This window comes from Anguilla anguilla, chromosome 3 (assembly GCF_013347855.1).
Source record: "Anguilla anguilla isolate fAngAng1 chromosome 3, fAngAng1.pri, whole genome shotgun sequence".
NCBI lineage: Eukaryota > Metazoa > Chordata > Actinopteri > Anguilliformes > Anguillidae > Anguilla > Anguilla anguilla.
Genome location: NC_049203.1, coordinates 41085064 through 41105906, shown reverse-complemented (window position 1 = coordinate 41105906; position 20843 = coordinate 41085064). Strand labels below are relative to the sequence as shown.

The following is a 20843-nucleotide window of genomic DNA, read 5'->3' as shown; positions in this document are numbered from 1 at the left end:
TTTATTTAGTAATTTTAATTTAATTTTTTTTTTTACCATTTCTTCAATCATAGCTAGTTTTTGACATTGAAAGATGAATGTACTGTGCAACTAATGAAACCAATTATTGTATGTCCAGTTTTCACTGACTATCATGGAGGACATGTATGTACTGGGAGTCTTTGGACTGGATGCATTCAATATTTGAACATAAAATTATTTCCATCAGCAAAGTTTAATGAATTCAATAATTGACCAAATTAGCTTTTCATCAGTCTGTTTCATTTATTTGTGAGGCAAAGTTAAGGGCAAATGCTGAATTCCTTTATTAAAGGATCATATTCAGATTTTTTTTTTTTACTATGGGTATTCCCATGAAATCTTTTAAATAAACTCCACAAGTCATGACTCACAGAGGGGATCTGCGTTGGTGTCAGTGTCTGTGTTTAAATAGATGATTGATTACTGGTCATTTCTTTTAGTGTGCTGTGCTTGCACGCAAGGGAACTTAGGCACAAAGGATTCATCAAATTTGTATGTATGTTCATAATTCATATGGTCATGACACAGGATGAAAGGAACACTTTCAGATGGATGAAAGGCAAAAATGACCAAAAGCAAGGTTAAAATAATCTTACATAAGTGCTTTTAGTTAATTTATGATACTGACTGTTTATATAAAGGTTAAATGATCACCTCACTGTAATTTGGCTGGCAGTGAAGCTCATTGTTAACTGGCAGATGCCTGAGGGATATCTCCGCCGACTGCAAAACGCATTTGTCAAATGTGAAGTTTTAAAGCAAGAACAAGTTCTCACAGTTCAAGTAGTCTTCACACAAAACAGCTAAAAATGTAGACATTCTGTATAAGTTCAACTATCATAGCACAGGGAAAAAAAGAAACCTTCAGTTTTTGAATGTAGAAAAACTGTTTTAAATAACATTTTCACAAAATATGGTAGATTTATTTATGTTTGAAAACAACGCACAATAACAATTTATTGAGGACTTTGGGGTTTTTTATATGACCCCTGGGAACAGCTAGCTTGCACAGAGCTGACATTCATGACATCAATATTTTCTTTTGGATACTCAACAAAAATAACAACAATCACAAGGATGACATGCAGGAAATGTGTAAGTGGTTGAGTCATTACCAATTATACTATTTCTTAAAAATATATCTTCAGTAACTGAGATTTGAACATTATTATTCTAATCAGTTTTTGCAAATCAAATAATTTAATGTAATTATAATAAAATGTAACCATCCTCACTTGAATTCCTTTCAAACCTCTGACTTTAAATGTGTCCTTGCACGAAATGAAACTGAGATTAATTGTTATTCTTGTTTTAAGTGGAGCTGCTCTGAAATTCTTTGCTTTGTATGGAACTGAATTTAAAAGCAAGCAATTTAAAAGCATTTGCTTTAAATGGAAAAAATGCATCCCTCGCTGTAATTGGAAATTCAACTCTCCGTTTAAATGGAATTGAGTTTAAATGGAAATGAGACTAAAATGGAACCCTCCATTAGAAACACAGTTATTGCCTTAATGGGAAACTGAGTCTGAGAAGTTGAGAATAGATCATGGGATGATTTTAAGAAACCATATAAACAATGAAATGAAGACTCAGTTACTACAAGTATATTTTGAGTTATCACAACATAACAGACTAATTTGTCTGAAAACAATTCTCCCCACCTTTTATTTTTCACATAAAATAAATATTTTGCCATTTTATTTTTCACCCTCAACCCCTGTCATTCTTTCTTATTTATTTATTTATTTTTCTTATGTATACACATATTAAGTTATTTACAAAAATAAAATAACACATAATTCATCAAACCTTAAATAGATGTATACATTAATAATAAACTGCACTAGTGTTCTAACTATCAAACCGCCTGACAACACATTTGAGCTCAGACCTTCCATGTTTTTCATTTCCATACAGGTCAATACAAATTTCTTATGGAGTACAAGAACATTGAAAACTTGAATGTAAAACCCACATGTTCTAGAAACCAACCCAGTACTACTACACTGTCATTTGTTGCTAATTTATTTTGGAAAGCATTACGTTTCCCATAAACTGCAGCTATACTTGTATTAGTGACTTCTGGATTGTAAAAAATATAAAAAATAAAAATTAAGGTATTATTCACAACCTGCAATGTGATTTAATGGAATCCAAGCATATGTGAACAATGGCAGTGCATTTTTAAACATCCATTATCTACAGAATAACTAGTGTTTTACACTGACAGTCTACTGTAGCAACAGTGTCAAAACAAGGAGGGTAAGATGAAGTACCATTGTTTTTTCTCACCTGCTAGTTATTCAGTTTAAAATATATATATATATATTAATACTGTTTTGCCCAGTTTGGAAAGCTCAGTTTTATTTATGTTTTCATGCTCATCACTGAAACCATCTCTGTACCAACTGTAAGACAATCGACAAGCAAACATTCTCCTCCAAACCATAAGATAAACTGCTTCTTCGTTTCACAACAGTCTCAGTTAATCAGTCAAACTCATTTAACAATGAGTCAGAGGAGGACACATAATGAACAGCTTGTGCAGACTGTAGGCACCCAATTGACCAGAACGGGCCACTGGTGAGTGATGAGACATGGACAATCCCTCTCTTCCCTCAGCAGCACTGTGGTTAATTACATTGTGGCCTGAACGTTTGCTATCTGGCACTGGCATGTTCTAGATACCAGACCATATAGTAGTCCAGTTTAATTTCTTTCAAAAATATCAGAATCCCATGCAGTTCTTTCATAACAATGCTCATGTTTAGAACAATATAATCAATATAATCATTGCATCATTAATATAACCTATTTAAATACTAGCAAGTGCTCAGTTCTTGCTAAATTAAAGCCTGCTATTAAATTATTTCACTCAAAAATACTTTCTCAATAAAATGTGGTGCAGACGCAAAAATACACAACACCAAACTATGGCGACAGGCTTTTGTCATATTTTGCTCCTATGGCACCACACAGTTCCAATCTTCCATTTCCATGCTCCCATTTATCTAACAGAGCTCAAACAGTCCATTGCGGATCGGAATCTTGCAGTCTTCCCCTGCTCAAAGTCAGTCAAGTACTTGGTTTCTTATTCATACGTTTGTTTGTGTCATTTGCAAACGCTGACCCACTCGGTTATCCTGCACTCCTCGCATACGACGTAGCAGCACCAGTGAAACTTGCAGTTGCATCGTTCACTGCGGGTCTGCTGCAGGATGTTGTGGCCCCGGCCGCAGCAGAGGCTTTCGCAGTTGTCCATCCCGGGGCTGGTCTTGTTACAGATCCGCCCCTGCGTCCCCGCCGAATCCGAGCCCAGCTCCCTCTCGCAGAAGTCGGGCGACTTCTCAAAGTAGACCAGCTCGTTGAGGTTGGGCCTGCGCCGGTGTGGTGCGTGGCTCTGGCTGTGGCTGTTGCTGTGACTGTTGGAGTGACTGTTGCTGTGACTGTTGGAGTGGCTGTTGCTGTGACTGTTGGAGTGACTGTTGGAGTGACTGTTGCTGTGACTGTTGGCGTGTTCCACCTGGCCTGTGTTCCTGTTGTGAGCCTTGATGAGGGTGGCGATGTGGAAGCGCTCCTTCAGCAGGGAACCCACGGCCCGGAACTCCGGCGTCACCTGCCAGCAGGTCTTCAGCTGGCAGCTACCCGATGCGCCGTGGCATTTACACTTGCGCTTCATGTGCTCCACCACCACCTGCCCAGAGTCGCAACAGGAAACATCACAGTCAACTTTCTGCACTCACATACTGTAGTACTGCTGACCAATGCGACCGTTCTGAAATACTACTTAAAATAATAACCAACTACAGTACCCCAATAATGTAGATATTCAAATTGTACAGGACTGTATTTAAAGTAATCCTGACAATAAATAAGCAATTCAAAATGCAAGAGGTATTTAACCATAATATCCTCAGGTGGTTTCAGTGTACACTCAGTTTCTCAGTTGTTTTTGTTTTGCATGTGCAAAATTCGGTTTTTGTTTCTGAGACGTGTATGGGTACTTCTGTGAGGCGTGTGTGGGTACTTCTGTGAGATGTGTGTGGGTACTTCTGTGAGACGTGTGTGGGTACTTCTGTTAGATGTGTGTGGGTATTTTTGTTAGATGTGTGTGGGTATTTCTGTGATACGTGTGTGGGTATTTATGTGAGACGTGTGGGTACTTCTGTGAGACGTGTGTTGGTATTTCTGTGATACGTGTGTGGGTATTTATGTGAGATGTGTGGGTACTTCTGTGAGACGTGTGTGGGTATTTCTGCGAGACGTGTGTGGGTATTTATGTGAGATGTGTGGGTACTTCTGTGAGACGTGTGTGGGTATTTCTGTGAGACGTGTGTGGGGTAGACATACCACTTTGAATGAATGGACTGGGGAGGAAAAGAAATTAAATTGTTCAAAAACGATGGGTGGGAAAACGCTTATGTTTAATCTCACTTTAGCCAAAGCTAACTGCAGATCATCAGAACAAAACATTTAACCATCTATGTAGGACTCTGATATAGATATACATTCTTTAAGTTTTGGATGTGTTCAATAATGGGTAGACAAATTGTTTACCGTGTTAGGCTTAAGGAAGGTCTTTTATTGTACTGTGGAGAGGAAGACTTTTTTTCCCCAAAAAGTGGTTATAGAGTCTGTTAATCTGTGATCTGTGATGTGGTCAGATACTCCCACATCCTATCTGTCTCATGTTTCAGTTTAGTCACACATGGCCTTTACAGAACATGTAGGGTCAGATGTACTGTATGTAAAGCGCAAATAGCGGCCTGACGGGGATATGCTGGTGCAGCCAACGTGAAGTTATCATCTTATTTACTACGGCTATAGCTAATTATGCAAACAGCGAATGGGACTGCCTACTAATTACACTTTTCACATGTAGCAGAGCTTAAAAGGCACAGTTTTTTTCTTCATTGCATGCGGGGAAATTGATTCTGGTGAGACTGAAACTCATCTAGTATGCATGGCCCAAAGTCTCTCATAACACCTCCTATGGTATTGTGAACAATTAAGAAACTGTAATTAATAAATAATTCTGTGGTTCCTCTCTGTGGTACCATCAGGAAACAGTCAAAACGAATATTATGATTTGGGTGCTAAACTAATTTTGTACAGAATAACGACAAAGAATTGACAATGCAATGCTCATTTCAGTTATTAAGCTGACAGGTCCCAGACTCATGTCTATAAAGCATGATAAAGATATTACAGAAATCTGTGTTAAATAGACATGTTCCCAAATGACATAAAAAATTTATATCATTAAACAAATTTATAATGAGATAATTCCCAATATGTTTCCCAGACAAGCATTTTCTCTCCTCCAAAGCATGACATCAGCCACCATTTCTTATCACACCACAGTCTACGAGACAGAGGCACACAGTCAAGTCAGGGGAAGACGATTCAAGTGCAGCTTAAAAGGCAGAGCACAGGCCTGACTAAACAGCGATGCTCACTAGTGCACAATGAGACGCTGTCTTCCCGGCCAACTGAAATCACCCACTTCAATGAGTGATGCTAGTGAATTTAAACCACTGTGCAGCTCAGCCGTGCACTAGAACAGTGCCTTTAGAGGATGAGTCACCCAGCAATCCATAAGTATTTTATACATTTTCATAAGTTTGGCATATTTTAATGCCTATGGGTCTATGAAACAGTCACTATTGCATGTGAATGTTAGACCCTATTTAAGAGCTCCAACTTCGCACATACACATTCCTTTTATCCCATTAATTCATCATCCACTTTTACACCTCTAATGAACACAGTTCATTAGTCACTAAACTGCTTAAGTCATTGAACGATAAACACTATGACAAACACTATGTAAGCATCGCTCTGTCAGTATATGTGTGGGGGGGGGGGGGGTTAATTTTCTAAATTTAGGATTTATGAGCTGCCTTCTGTGCATATTTGTGCAATGCACAGGAACAATACATTTAACAAATAAATAATGTGCAGAAGATTTATGCAGATGTTATTAACAAGATGTTATTGCAGATCATCACGGTGATTAATATAAGCAAATTGTTTTCTCTACATGGGGGAAGATGTTTTGAAGCAATTACACAAAATTGATTGTTGGAGGAGTGGGTTAAAACACACATCTGGCTGGTTTTAATTGGAGGACCAAAGTCCACAATAAAGTGGCACCAGGCTGAGATCAAACACAACATGCTGGTGGCACATTCAGAGTGTAGGCACTTAAATACATGCTGCTGTTCTAAAATAGTTCCGTTTTACAATCCAAAGCATACTTCCTGTTGTTCTCATATTTTAATGCAAGGGTAGGACCAAATATTCACCCATTAGGGCACTGTCACACGCCAAGCGTGATAGCCCTGGGAGGAGAGATGCGGCAGTAGCGGGGAACACCGTTTCTGTCACATGGAGAGTGTGAGCGCACACCCACAAACATTAAATAAAATAAACCACTTCACCCTTCTCCCTCACGGGTTCTGGGAAAAAACAATAAACTAAAACAACAACATAAAATAACAGACAAAAGAAAGTAAAACAGAGCAGCAACTTTTCACTTCGTCTGCTCTGTAGCTGACCTGCCTACCCGGCCACGTCCAGCCCCTTCCAGCTTCCCAGCTGAGGATTGCTTTCTTTTCAGTGCTTAAAATAAGATGAACGAAACTCAAAGCTGCGCTCTCGGTGTTAGCTCCCAGCCTCGGCCCCGAACTGTGGGGAGCAGCGCATCTTTAAGCACCTGGGCTGATTAGCTAATGCAGCCCAGGTGTGTGTGCCTTCTCCACCAGCCGGCGCAGCCGAGACCAATCCACCTCTCCGGCGGACTGACAGCTACAGGCACTTAACATTTGCGTCATAAAAATCAGTATGCAAATCAGTGTTAATGCATTTATTACTTATTCATGTATTAAATCAAGTTTTATATAAATTCACTCTCATCAACATGTACTAATCAGAAATTAATTTATACATTTCCAAACTGAAAGTGAATGTTAAATTTTGATAAATCATGAAGCTAGCATGATATTGAGAGTAGGCAGTTTACACACAACTCTGTGCATTGATAAATAATTCCCCAGGAGAATCATAAAAAGGGATCAGCAATGCCAGAGTACTGTGGGCAGGGACAAGACATCACGCATCAACGTGTTAAAACTCTGATGTTTTAAACAGATGAGTAATTATGCAGGGGATTCAGTCCAAATGATTGTTTGTTCCAGAATACGCCCTTGATTTATGGAGTGCATGCAGTCTGCTCTATTATAAATGCTCAGGGCTTTATTTGGTCAGCACTGAATGTGTCCCATGTGGCCCTCCACATAAGTCTTTATCATAGCAATCCAAGCTGTCTTGACCCAACTGAGCTGGGGTGGTCTGTTTGCATCCCAACCACCCTGTAAGCAAGAGAAAAGAAACCATACCTCCAGCATCAGTATTTTAACATCCAACTAATTCAGGTGGTCAGGAAAACTGCATTAAGTGGGAATTCTGCATTAGCTTAGAAAGACAGGAAAAAAATAAATAAATAAAGGTGCCCCTTGCTTAAATATATCACTGCAAGTTAATGCATGATAATACATGTTGTCAAAAGCTTAGTTTACACTTCAATTTACAGTCACACTTTTTACATTTGAACTCACTTTTCTTGCAAACACTGGTGTAATCTTGCACTGCAATATAAATTTTCCTTTTAGAGTACCACATCTTATTTGACAGTCAGTTCAGTGAAATTCTTCTGCTTTCCCCTATTTTCTGCATGTTTTTTCCCCTCGATAAACTTGTCGTAAAGTTCTGTTCTGTGTTTGGGGAAGGAAGGGCAAATCTCTTTCTACTTTCCGCCGTGTTTGATGTCTCAAATCTTTTGCTGGGTTTAAACATCTGTTTCCAAACAGCCAGCAGCCACTAATTAGAGCTTTTAACAAGACCGAGTGTCGTGAGAACCAGAGGGCGGGCATGAAACAACATGTATGCCCCACATTCCTTCACAAAAAAGACCCTTCTGGGGGCTGGCTGGCAGTAAGGGGGTAGGTATGATGTATTATTTCAGACCTGTGAGGGTTGCTTGGGGTGGGGGCCCTCTACAGCGTTTGAAGTCACCAAGGTGCTTCCTCCCCATGTTAAGTGAGATTTTGAAATCTGCAGTTTTTACAGTCTGCTACATTGCATTTCCAGTTGGAAATATTTCTGCTGTTGAACACTCCTTCCAGCACACACCGTCAAATCACTTCAACTAATAAAAAACGCATACATGTGTAACTGCTGAGTATGTCATAAAAGCTTTAACAAAGATCTGTTTTGACATAATTACAGTATACATTGTTGTGAATATTTACTGCAAATGTGAACATTTACCCTGAGGGTTAAATACTTCACACCAACCTTTTAGTGCCTTTAAAGCACATCTGCTTTGATGCAGAATATGTAACTTTGGCTCCATATCAAATACGTGCTTAATTTAGTTTATTTAGATTTGTATCCCCAGTTTGTAATGACCAGCTATGTTCATACGCTTGTCTTATTCCTGTAACATTCTTTGTCAGTTAAGGAGACCTCAGGCAACCACACTCTCTCCCCAAGAACACATGCAGTCAGCTGCCAGTTCTTTGACTGGACAATCCACTGGGTGAGCTCAGCAGTTATTGCACCAGAGGAGTATACTTCATGTGCAGGCAGTATTTGCTACCAGTCCGCAGGGCACCTATTCTTACATTTTAGGGATTAAACAGATGTACTTATCCAGATAAGCTTGCATAGCTTATTTGTTTTTACATGCAATCCATTTATACAGCTGGATATTAACTGAGGCAGTTCAGGTTAAGCACCTCAATGGTAGGCTACAATAGCAGTGATTCACCTGGAAATCCAATCTATAACATTCGAGTTTCAAGCCCAGTTTCTTCACCATTCTGCTGCACTACCTCACATTGCTTGACACCAACCAAGTTATAGCAGGAAGAGCCAACGGCAGCCCATGATTACTGTGTAGCCTGCAGCTTTTTCATAATAAATTACTGAGGAGCAATCAGCCAGCACAATGCATCTTCTTCTTCTTCACTGTCTTAAAGCTGGGCCAGAGCAGTCATTTGGGATGGTGCCCCTTTTGTGAGCTTTTGACTTTTGACTGAATTTTGGCAGTGATTCTGTCTCATATAAGTATGTGACCTGACATTCTGTTCGCTGCGAGTGAACACTCCAGTGGAGGCAGGACCAAATTACCAACCACTCTCTTTTAGAAAAATCTGGAAAGTAATGACCTACTCAAAACAGTAACCGATGTCCTTCTGAGTCTGGTCCAGGCTGATACCCAAACAAGAAGGGAGATTTCACTATGTTCATTGCATCCATCCCTACTGTTTTCTATATTTATTTTATTTTTTCTGTATAGAAAAATGGATAAACAGTATAGTACACAATACTTGAAAAGAATGTTATGAACAGTTCAATACAACTCTGAGAGCACGATGGCTATAAATACACTGTATATTTAGTCGGAATTCATCTGAATTTGTTTTCTAGTTGCAAGCAGCTTTCTGCTAATCTATATTATCTGCAGCTAGTCAGCATACAAGATGAAGTCTCTATGGTTTTTGATATATTTATACTAGTTTGAAGTCACACAAAAACAATGGCCTTATAAAAAAAATAAAAAGAATATGCTGGATCCCATGAATGCTGAAGTTAATTCTTTTCCCCAGCCTCAGTCTTAAGTTTGGTTCACACTTTGCGATAATGCCCCCTATTTTAAGCCCAAATGCAGTCAGGCTGATTGTCAGCACTCATTATCCTGTAGATAGAAAGGGCTGAAATATTTTTTTTGCTAACCCTCTGTAAACTCCTGACCAGGCAAGATTTCTTCTAAAAAGCTTTATTTTGTCATCCGAAGACTGAAATCCGAGATCGTCCCTGGCAACATTCAATGGGATTTAAACTCAAAAGGAAGATAAGCAGAACAAACTGGAAGGACCTCACTTTTACAGCAACAAACACAATCTTTTTTGAATCATAGTGTTTCCATCAGATTTTACAAAGTCAAATAAAATGTGAGTGAAATAATGAAATAAGTGGATTATAGATATTGCCTCCCAACAAAGATGCCACTCAACATTGCTAATAAAACTGGCATACAGTTAATGAGTAGGAACTTTAACATAAATGTAAATTACATGGTTTTATTTCCTGTTTTTTGCCCAATGCATGCTGGGATAGGTTCCAGCACCCCCCGCGACCCTGCTCAGGATAAGCGGGTATAGAAAATGCATGGATGGATGGATGTTTAAACTGGATGTGTTAGTCAAATATTATTTTCTAACGTATTATTGCCTGGCTTCTTTCTTTTAAATGTATATAGAGCAAACACTATAAGGTTGTCAACAGGCTTTTTGGTAACTCTGGCTGCTAATGTTAGCTAACAAACAAAGTTAAAGCTAATTTAACGTCATTTAGTATTTGTTGCTAGCCGGTATTTACAGTGGCAGCCATTACACTGAAATGGACTGTAACGCCCCTTTCCTTGATGCCCCGCCTACACAGTTTGATTGACAAGTCTTTTGACTTGAATGAAAGTGCAATCAATGGACTGCATTTTCAGTTTGAATTCTGGGAGGGTTTCTGCAAGACTACATGAAAATGATAATGCAAATGGAAGCAATGCCACAATTTCATTTTGGATTTATGTCACCCTTGCCACAAAAACATGAAAGTGAAATGATAAATAGCCAAATACATTATCATTTCATTTTTGTCATGGATAATGTGGTTACGATAAGAAACTACTACGTCAAATGTGCTTTTTCACTCTCATATAAATTATGACAAGGTTGTGTCGTAGATAGTGAGAAAAATTAAAATTGTCAGGTAAAGTGTGTACATTAACTTGAAAATGAAAACACAAAGCGAGCTTTTGCATTTTCATTTGAATTATGCCATTCTTTTGTTACTTATTAATGTTCTCACCCCCAAATATTAGCCAGCAAATGTTAACTGAATCACTTTGCCTGACTTCTGTTAGAGGGAAATAGGCTGCTAGCTAGGTAGGGTAGCCTCCGTGTTAGCTCAAGCTACCGTAGGTGCACTTATCATATCAGATGACCAGAAAACAAACAATTGTATGTCATTCATATTTTTTTGTCATAGAACCTGCTGTGAAATGCCAACATTCCATGCACCAGTAGTTCCCAAAACATAAAGATGAGAGAAATTTATGAATTGAGATCAGTAATGGCAGCTCAACAACTGGAAAATGAACCTTATCATGACTACACAAGCTAATCAAAATACAAAGCATTTTTTTCTTTACCACACACACACACACACACACGATCTTTACTTAACTCTAGTGTGTTTCTTTTGCACCTCTGCACCTTGAACTAATGCACTTGTTGTACGTCGCTCTGGATAAGAGCGTCTGCTAAATACCTGTAATGTAATGTAATGTAATGTAATGAAAGTCCATTTTGTGCATGGAATACTCACCAAGTGTCACAAAAGTGCATTTCATGGCACAAGCTACATTTCATACCACAAAATACTCGCCCAGTGTCACAAACATACACCTTTGAGTTATACATTTCGAAATACATTTTGTGCCGCAAAATGCTTGCTTACTATGACAAAATACATTTCTTGCCATGAAATGTGATACAAAATGGACTTTGTTCATAAAATGTAATGTTGCATTTAGCATTCCATAAATAGTGTGCAAATAATGTGCAAATATGCATTTAAAGATGGACCTGTAAGCAGCAATAGTACCTTTACTTGGATCACTTTTAGTTTAAAAATGACACGTACATCCAACTATATGTAAGGTAACACATTAGGTACAATAGAATAATCCAATGATTTTGGTTATGAAATACTGTAGCTGTGGCTAGCTAAACAAGTTAGGTAGCTAGCCATTGAACGGCTAAGTGTGTTCTGTGCCATTGTTGTTTGACTACTATAGTGATGTCACAGCAATATCACCCACACGTCTGTATGTGTGTGTTTGTGTGGGGAGAAACTGCGGGCTGTATGTTCAGCCCAGAGAATAACCTTTGGGCAATCTCTACTGCTTGGCAGCTTGTTCTGGTCTGATGACTTGCTCTATTGCTCAATAAAGAAGAGTGAATGTTATCCCAGATCTGCCTGGTCTTTCTATGGAAGCAATCATATTACATATAATTTGTTTTCTGAAGGAATTGGCCAATGATGGTTTTAGTCTTGTGTCATTTTTATACATGCCACAGAGCATGATGGGATGTTAATTACTTAATTGTATCATGCAGTACACCTGTATGGAAGCATCTGCATTTGTTATGTTTCTCCACTCATTTATTCAGGTTTTTCCTTTAATTTGTCACCTATCTGTGTACACATACACACACACACACACACACACACACACAGGGCCCTAATCTTCTGCTTACATCACATGTAGGCTGGGCCAGCTCTGCTTTGATTGTTCTGATTCTACTACACTTCTGCAGATAAATGCAAGCATGTTGCTTTGACCTGGACGGTTCATATCACATGTATTCTATTACATTTAATGCAGCGCTGTTCCTGGAACACATTGTTGTCCTGGTTGAGTACTTCCACATTACTGCATTTGTCTCAATAATCAAAAAAACCTCAAGGAAAAAACCTGACCGAAAGACATTAAGACCAAATTACCAGTGTGCGCTTCACCTCTTCTTTTGCCAGAGAGCAAGTACTGCTGATCTTATCATATCAGTTGCCACTATGTTAAGGATTGATGATATAATAGGCTCCACAGAACAAGAAAAACGGTGATGAGGACTCAAGAGCAAAACTCTGAACTAATCTCAGATCAAAGTGTGTTCCTGGATCATCATACAAGAGATTGCTACTGATTAATCGAAGAAGCCTGGATAATAGACTACCTGCACTGCATATTTTCCTTCATGTTTTTTGTTATACTTTTGTTATTCTTTACTTCTGCTGCCACCAAACTGATAATATGGCCCGAGGAAAGAAAATGTGTATTGCTTATTCAAAGATGATGAGGTGCATGACGATGAGGTCCAGTGGGTTACAAATTTCTTTACAGGTACAAATTTGGCTTGAGGCACTTTTTTTATGAATTGCAATTACATTCCAGTAGGTACATTGTTAACACAAGTACAAAACTATAGATCCTCTCAGCTCCTTAGAGAACTACCAAACTACTGCTCATTTAATTTCCTCACAGAACTACAGAACTGCTGTACAGCTTATCTCAGTTCCTTACAGAAATACAGAGCCCCTCAGCTCCTTAGAGAACAACAGAACTTCCATTAATCACATACATGAGAAATACATAGCTTGAGATTGTGCATCGCAAGTAATACATTGGCATGGTACTCTTCACGGAAGGACACTATTCTAGAAACACCACAATCAAAGAGAGGTGGAATATCACAAAGAAACCATGGACGTTTACTTCAGTTTCAAAACAGGTTCCCTACATAAGAATTGCACTGCGATGTGCCATGTGTACAAGTGGATTAAGAGCAGGGAGAAGCAGCTCAGAGCTCATAAGTACATTAAATTGAGCATGCTTAAAGTGTGAGTGCCCAGCAGCTGCAAATGGCTATAACTTTCACAAACATTTGAGGTCGTAGCTGACTCTAAAAATTGCCAGAAGATCAGAGAGAACAGCATCACATGGACAACAGAGAGGAAGGTCTAAAGGATATCCTAAAATATTTTAATTTTTATTGAGTAATCTTAAATTATCATTAATAACCAAGATATGTGGTTACACAATGACGATTCATAATGCTGTGGTATCAAAACTGATGAAAAATGCACAGTATAAATTCAGAGATCCATTTACAGCTGAGGAAATACAATCCAGGCACCTCGATCTAGAGTAGGTTGCGTCATCAATGAGCTATCAGCCATGCTGTGTGATTCAGAGTGTCCCGGTTCTGTTCAAATATCACCAAAGTAACCTGTCCAACATTATGTTACAGGGAAGAGTGGCAATAAATATCTCCTGTCTTCTCACATAATTAAAGACAATCAATGATACACACTGAGCCGCATGCTAGTGGCATAAATTCAAACGTCTCACCTGCCTGCCAACTCTGTTGTTATGGAGCCTCATCCTGGAGTGAATATCCTTGTATGTCTCGCGGGAGTCGAGGAAGTCCCGTGAGAACTTCTCCCCAAAATCCACATCAGGGCTGCAGCCTCCCCACTCCCAGGAGTCCTGGGGTCCAAGGGCATCAGCCGGGAAGTGGTCCATCACGCCGTGCACCATGCCTTTCCCCCGATGGAAAGCCTCGAGCTGCAGGCGGTTCAGCTTGATCCTGAAGGCCTCCTCGTCCCCGCGCCTCTTCTCGTCACAGCCACAGGCCTTCAGCTTCCCCATGGCGCAGGCGTTAGAGACGGCGTGGACCACGCCCGCCGCCGCAATGGCGTATGCGAACGCGCTCTCTCTGAAGCCTTGAACGGGAAGAGGATGAAAAATTCAACATTTCCACTGCCAGACAATTTGGAAACGTGACATGACACACATATCTAATTGACATCTAATGCAAAACTTTTTGCGCATCTTTAAAAAAAAAATTGGAATGTGCAATCACATTCACCTGCCATGCTCATGGCTGCAATCTCTGCTATCAATTTGGGAGAGTGCAGCCAAGTGTACGCTCTCCTCCAAAATATGTGATGTCAGTTGTTGCTTTTTTCCACAGCTGAGCTTGCACAAATACAAGTTGGAGGAATACACATTCATGGGCAGCTTAAGCAAGGAGACTGTGTACTCCTGATCAACCAACGGTGACGATGAGGACAGAACAAATGCATCCCTTCCTTAGCAATGCTATGGAAAATCGTACATCACTCTGCTGGGCTGCTGGCCACAATTGGTCAGGTCAGGATTCAATACAAGACTGTGGGACTCACTGAAGCAGGGCCTTAACAGTCGAACCACCCAGCAATCCCCAATGCATGTTCTTTTTTTTATAAAATTTATTTGGCACACACAATATATTTTCTTCAAAATACAACCAATTGTCTTTTGTCCTCTTTATCTTCTTCTTCAAGGCAAGGATTCTCATAGTACTGTGTATTGTGTGTGCAAAACCGATAAGTATCTTTCAGATAAAGATAAACCAACTATGAACATGTGCTGCCACAATACAGAAAAGTACCACTATAAGGCTTTTTGGTGCATCTGGGATGATAGAAATCAGGGGAGAGGAATGAGTGAACTGAGTACATGCTACTCAACAGGCTACTTCACACTCACCTCTAATGCCCCCTAAACCCAATGATCTGTCGGTGAGCATCAGATTGGCTCTAGCTCCTACAAAAAACGAAGGAATTGTGGCCTTTTGAGTTGTCTATTCTCCACCCAAGGGGTGCATTGTTCACACCCAGTGTGTTTACAGCTACTCTGACTACTGAAGGTATAATCCTATCTGCTGATCTCATCTGGGCCCATGATGATGCAGGGCAAGCCATGCGTGTTGCGGCCTTGTAGCTGTGCATTCTGGCGCAAATGCAGATTCCAATCTTGCTTTATTATGGTCTACATCATAGTAAATATCATAGTAAACATATTACAGTGGGTGAGCTAATTTCCCTTCCCTCAGTTTTTTTTTTTTTTTCACAGAGACCATCCAAAATGCTGCTTCACCCATTTCCTGGGTAAAATAGTGAGCGAGCTTAACCCATAATGTTGTCATAAAAAAGGTCACTTTCGAGGACATCGTGGAACAGAGAACAGGGCCATGCCATTAAAACATGAAAAAATCCAAGTTTAGGCTTAATGGTGATAGTTTTATGCAAGGTCTTGCAATTCTCAAGATAGTATACTATTCAAATGAGAGGAAAGATCTGTCTTTTGGGGAGTGCAGCCCAGGCAGAGAGGATTGTTAATATGATTGTCCTTGTCTCATCGTGGACCTCCTCTGGCCAAATGGGCACCTGCAGTCTTGATTTGTTGAAAGCAGAGACTATACTTTTGTGGGCTTATGAATACAACTGACCACTCCAAATTGGGAGAAAAGATAAAATCAGGAGACAATCAAGTCTTTATATGGGTAATGTAGAGACCTCGGCTTGACAGCCTTACCTGACCTTATTATCCTGTTCTGTCCACCTCAGAGAAAACGGAATTATGATCCTTAAACAGTTAAATCATGTGTGAAATAACTTATGCCTGGAATTTGAGTTATTTTTAAAAGAAAACTCTCATAATGTGCCCTGAGAGCAAAAAGACTTCAGGATTAGGAAATTGGTTCAGAAATAGATAAAGACTCATACACGCATACATATGTATATATACACACTCATATGTACACACACACACACACACACACAGAAACACACACATCTGGAGAGTACTCCTTGTTTTCTCCATACTTCTGTGATTCCATGGGGGGGTGGATGGCACTTAAAAGCAGCCCAGACACACTGACATGGAAATGCTGTTTTAGATATACTCCCCAACAGGCCAGAGACTATCCAACAAATAATTTAAAGTGAGGGGCACGGCCCACTGAGCTGATGGCTGAGGAAGTGGGAAAATGAATTAAAGATTGAAGGAAACTGTCACTTTGAGTTACAGAAACCAACTGAACAGGTTTATGCGTTTTGCCACTGAGAGTTGGGAAAGTGCTGAGAGCAAATTCACAGCCCTCACACTGGCAAAAAGCAAAAGCATCAGTCAGCTTAGAGAAGGCCTGCTCCACAGGGTTGATTCTTCTTAGCCTACCTGGGAAACACAATGCCAGAAAAAGTACAAGGCAGTAGCGTATCTGCTTTGCACATACTGTGAATAAGTGCTACTACTGATAGTTTGGTGCAAGCAGGGAGATATGCCAAATGTCAAACAATGGGGCCTTTATTTTGCTTTTGTTTTGATGTATGCAAAACATTAAAATAGACGGAACTGTAAAGGTATACTATTTCATGCTGTTTATGCACTTATTACGTACGTGCACCTAATTACCTGTTGCAGCAGTTTTTACTTTGCATAATATCATCTGTCTGCTTGTATCTGATACCATTGTTTAAAACCCAGTGAACTATTAGACCACTATAAAGTGTTCAGGCACAGACCTGGACTCAGGCATTCATACTGTGAATTCAAATTCAACCCTATTCATCTTTCTATTTATTTGGGGTATTTCAGCTGAGAAAACTTCCCTTTTGCAAGGACAACCGGGTGAATCTAATTGGGTAGATATGCAAGGGATTGTAGAGCCAATCATAAATATTGGGGGTGATTAGGTGGCCAGATGTAGACAGCCAATGTTGTGGGAATAATTTGGCCAGAACACCAAATGTAATACCCCTACTTTTTTGAAAAGTGCCGTGGGATCTTTAATGACCACAGCACTTAAAAGCACAGTGCTCCCATCACTGTGCTGGGTCTTTTATTTGGTCTAGAGGGAAGAGTGCCCCCTACTGGCTGAGCAAGACCTATCAGCAGCAACAGTAGTTTTCTCAGGAGGTCTCCCATTCAAATACTACTAATGAAACCTACACCTACTTATCTTCTGCAATTTGAATGAAAAAGGTGCAGGTGGTATATTTATTTATTTTTTAATTGTTTTGCTTTATTGGGCAATATCTTAAAGTGAAAAATACAAATTTGTTTGACTTACATTAAGATTCAATGGAGGGCAACAAGTTGTATCAGTAAGTTCCAGGCAGATGAACACAGACGCCTGTCTACAAAGTGTCAATCAATACTCCTAAAGAGTATGCAGACTGTAAAATAATGTTCAAAACAAATAATGTAGAATACTTTGATATGTGCATTCTGGTGGGAAGTGATTCTGGTGGTTCCATAATGACTTGAGTTGCATTTTCCAGGAATAATTTGGGTAGGCTTTTCATCATTAGATGACCAAGTCAATGACAATGATTACTTAATGGTACAGATTGATCATTTTCCAAAATAAGGAAGCATTTCTTTCCTGTAGAGAGAGGTGTCTTTGAAAATTACAATTCCCCCTCCTCAGATCACAAATAGTCATCTAAGTGGTTGTATTATCTATGTCATGACCTTCTCAATCACCGGATCTGAACCAAAAATGTGCATGGGTACCAAGCTCCCAGATTGTTTGCACACTAAGTGAGGTCTTCAAAACTACCTGTGAAGGGTGTAACTCTGAGGTTACCTATTGAATTTTCATAACCCTCTATATGTGCCACCTGCATCCATGTCTTACTTGCACTGTAGTTTTTTGAGAGTTAATGAACACTAATATTGATATGCAGGTGGATAGCAGTAAACTCACTTTTTCACACTGCCTTTTTCATGGCTTGACAGTAAATTCCTGTTCCTTTATAGTGATGAAAGAATGCGCAATGCCTTCAATATTATTATTATTATTATTATTATTATTATTGTTGTTGTTGTAAATTAATAATAGGGAAATGTTTAATTTTCAGACTCTGTTAGTAGCCTCACACAAACGTCTGCAAAGAAAAACTGCAGCAATAACACATAAATACAAAACATCCATAATTTACTGCTAAACTGATATGCTATGTGAAACATAAGACCGCTAGGTAATTTAGTCAAAAAGAAGGGCCATCTGGTGTTCTTCCAGTTCAGTTCTGTTGTGGTATGAGGACTGCTTTAGAGACTGACCTCGGCTGAAGACCGCACTTTCATACGGGATCTTGTTCCTGGTCTCCAGGCTGGAACAGTTCCATCGGTGTCCTCGGAACTGGTGCTGACATTCGTAAATGGCGATCTGGATGCCTTGGATGGCGGATGCGGTGACATCTGGGTTCCGCATGCACACCTCCAGCTGTCGGCGGGTTAGGCCAGGCAGGGTCAAGCACACGGTGTTGGCATTGAGAATGGGATCAAAGGGGATCTTCAGTCCTAAGATCTCATTGGAGTCTACCCTGAAACACACAAGGGCTGATTTTCAGTTGCACTGGCTCTGCTCATTCTAAACCCACCTGTATGGAACAAAAAGAAAGAAACAAACCTCAGACATGGAGGAAGCAGGGTTATATGGGATGTACATATTTGCAATGTTGCATTGGCTATTTTGTAATTGTTGTTAAATATTAATTCTGATTTCTTTTAAGTAGGCCTGCGTACTCCTTTCAGTATTAAATTCTATTAATTCTATGAGTTTAGAAGTTTGGACCATGCAGCGTTATAAGTCAAATTAATATGTTTTTCTCAGGATAAAATTATGTTTCAGAGTGCACTGAATGATATTTTTACATGTTAAAATTTTGGAAAGTAATTAAGTAAGTAAGTAAATAAAGTAGTAACACAAACCCAAGATCAAGTGGTGCTACTGTACTAAACTAAATGCATTTGGATTACAGCGGGATATTAGCCAAATAAAATTACCCATTTTTAACAAATTCAAATGTAAACATATGCCATATACTTTTATAGGATAATCAGGAAAACGCACACTCTCACGAATTACTCAATACAAACGACAGGTACTTATCAACTTCCAAGTGAAAATATACGAATCAGAAGGAAAAAAAAGTTTCAGGTAAATAAGTAAGTCTGTGTGCAACATTTCTGTTCGATAAAAACAGAGGAGCAACTGGATACACAAACTAGTCATAAGTTTTCCCGAGGTTGAATGGATACAAGTTTTATGACAATACCCTGGCAAGCCCAGCATAACATAAATTAGCACGTTATGCTGCTTTCACCAATATTACTTTTAATTGCACACAAACCGGAATTCAGGAATGGCCATGTAAATATGCCAATAGAAATTACTGCATGTACTGTATTTATATTGGAGGCACACACTGCCAGCACATATCAATTAGTTAAACATTAAAACTCTTGAAGGAAAGAATACCCAGCTCAGATATCATGCGGACACTTAAAACAATTCTTGCTGTTTGTATGAATGGTATTGATCTTACACTTACCGTTGTACGAGCAGGGTCACAACCATCAAGAATCGGTAAAACATTTCTAATAAGAATCCCATCGTTTTTAGTTTGTTTCGTCTTGTTTTGTTTTCACCGCACTTTCGATGCCTTTGAAGAGCTGAAGGAATGGAATCTCTCCGTAAATGTCCTTTAACTTTATTGAAGAAAACGTTCCCCTTGTAATTATAAATTCCAGGCAACATGTGTTAGAGGACATGTGTTATTCAGTCAACTTGATTATGCATTTATACCTGGAATAACATAAACCAACTTAGCATCTAACATTGGTGGCGTAAAGCATAATGCTTCAGAATTATACTTCAGAAGTATAATTACTTTGAAGACGGAATGAATGAAAACTCACTTCTTTACTCTACGGCTATAAAGCGATATTTGGTTTGGAGTTGATCCGAAAGCAGCAGACCGTATAGTACAGCAACACCCTACAGTATCTCCACTCTCACTGGCTTGTGATGTTTTACTTATCCTGAAAGCGTTCTAAACTCCACCGCTTAGCCCTGTCCCAGCCCACTTTTTACGTCACGTGACAGTAAAATAATTTCTGCCGAATACCAAAAAGCAGCGCGTGGTAATTTCCAGATGAGTGAAACTCAGTAACATAGTGTGTTTGCTTAATTTGGGGACACACACAATTTGTGATATCTGATATTTTTATTTCTTCCTCTTCTTTGATGAATCACTTTGTGTTGTTTTTTTTTGCATCATCTGTTGTTTAAGAAATGACTTTTGTGAAATAAAAGTTTTATTTTACCATGTTAAGGTTTTAAGGATGCTAGTGTGACATAGAAGTCTTGTCATACATGCATTCCCAATATATAATCTGTAATCTGTTGATTAATCATAATATGGAAAATATTATATATGTACAAATAAACATTATATACACTACATTGGGAAAGGCAAGGAATTTTCCAACTGCATCTGTCAGTCAACTGCTGTAAGAA

At 39.2% G+C, this 20843-nt stretch overlaps 1 protein-coding gene across 2 annotated transcripts; it reads right to left on the bottom strand.

The window, feature by feature from the left end:
• Nucleotides 1-1022: 1022 nt before the first annotated feature.
• LOC118222785 (protein Wnt-10a-like) lies at nt 1023-20327 on the bottom strand. 2 transcript variants are annotated; one of them, XM_035408628.1, is made up of 5 exons: nt 20215-20327; nt 19876-19996; nt 18602-18864; nt 14060-14433; nt 1023-3715 (listed from the first exon to the last, which is right to left on the bottom strand). In XM_035408628.1, the coding sequence occupies exons 2-5, from the start codon at nt 19935-19937 to the stop codon at nt 3134-3136; spliced, it is 1281 nt and encodes a 426-aa protein (XP_035264519.1). In that variant the 5' UTR covers nt 19938-19996; nt 20215-20327; the 3' UTR covers nt 1023-3133. The 2 variants fall into 2 exon arrangements, with proteins under 2 accessions (XP_035264519.1, XP_035264518.1); XM_035408627.1 differs by having other exon boundaries at nt 19876-20327.
• Between the last annotated feature and the right edge of the window lie 516 nt (nt 20328-20843).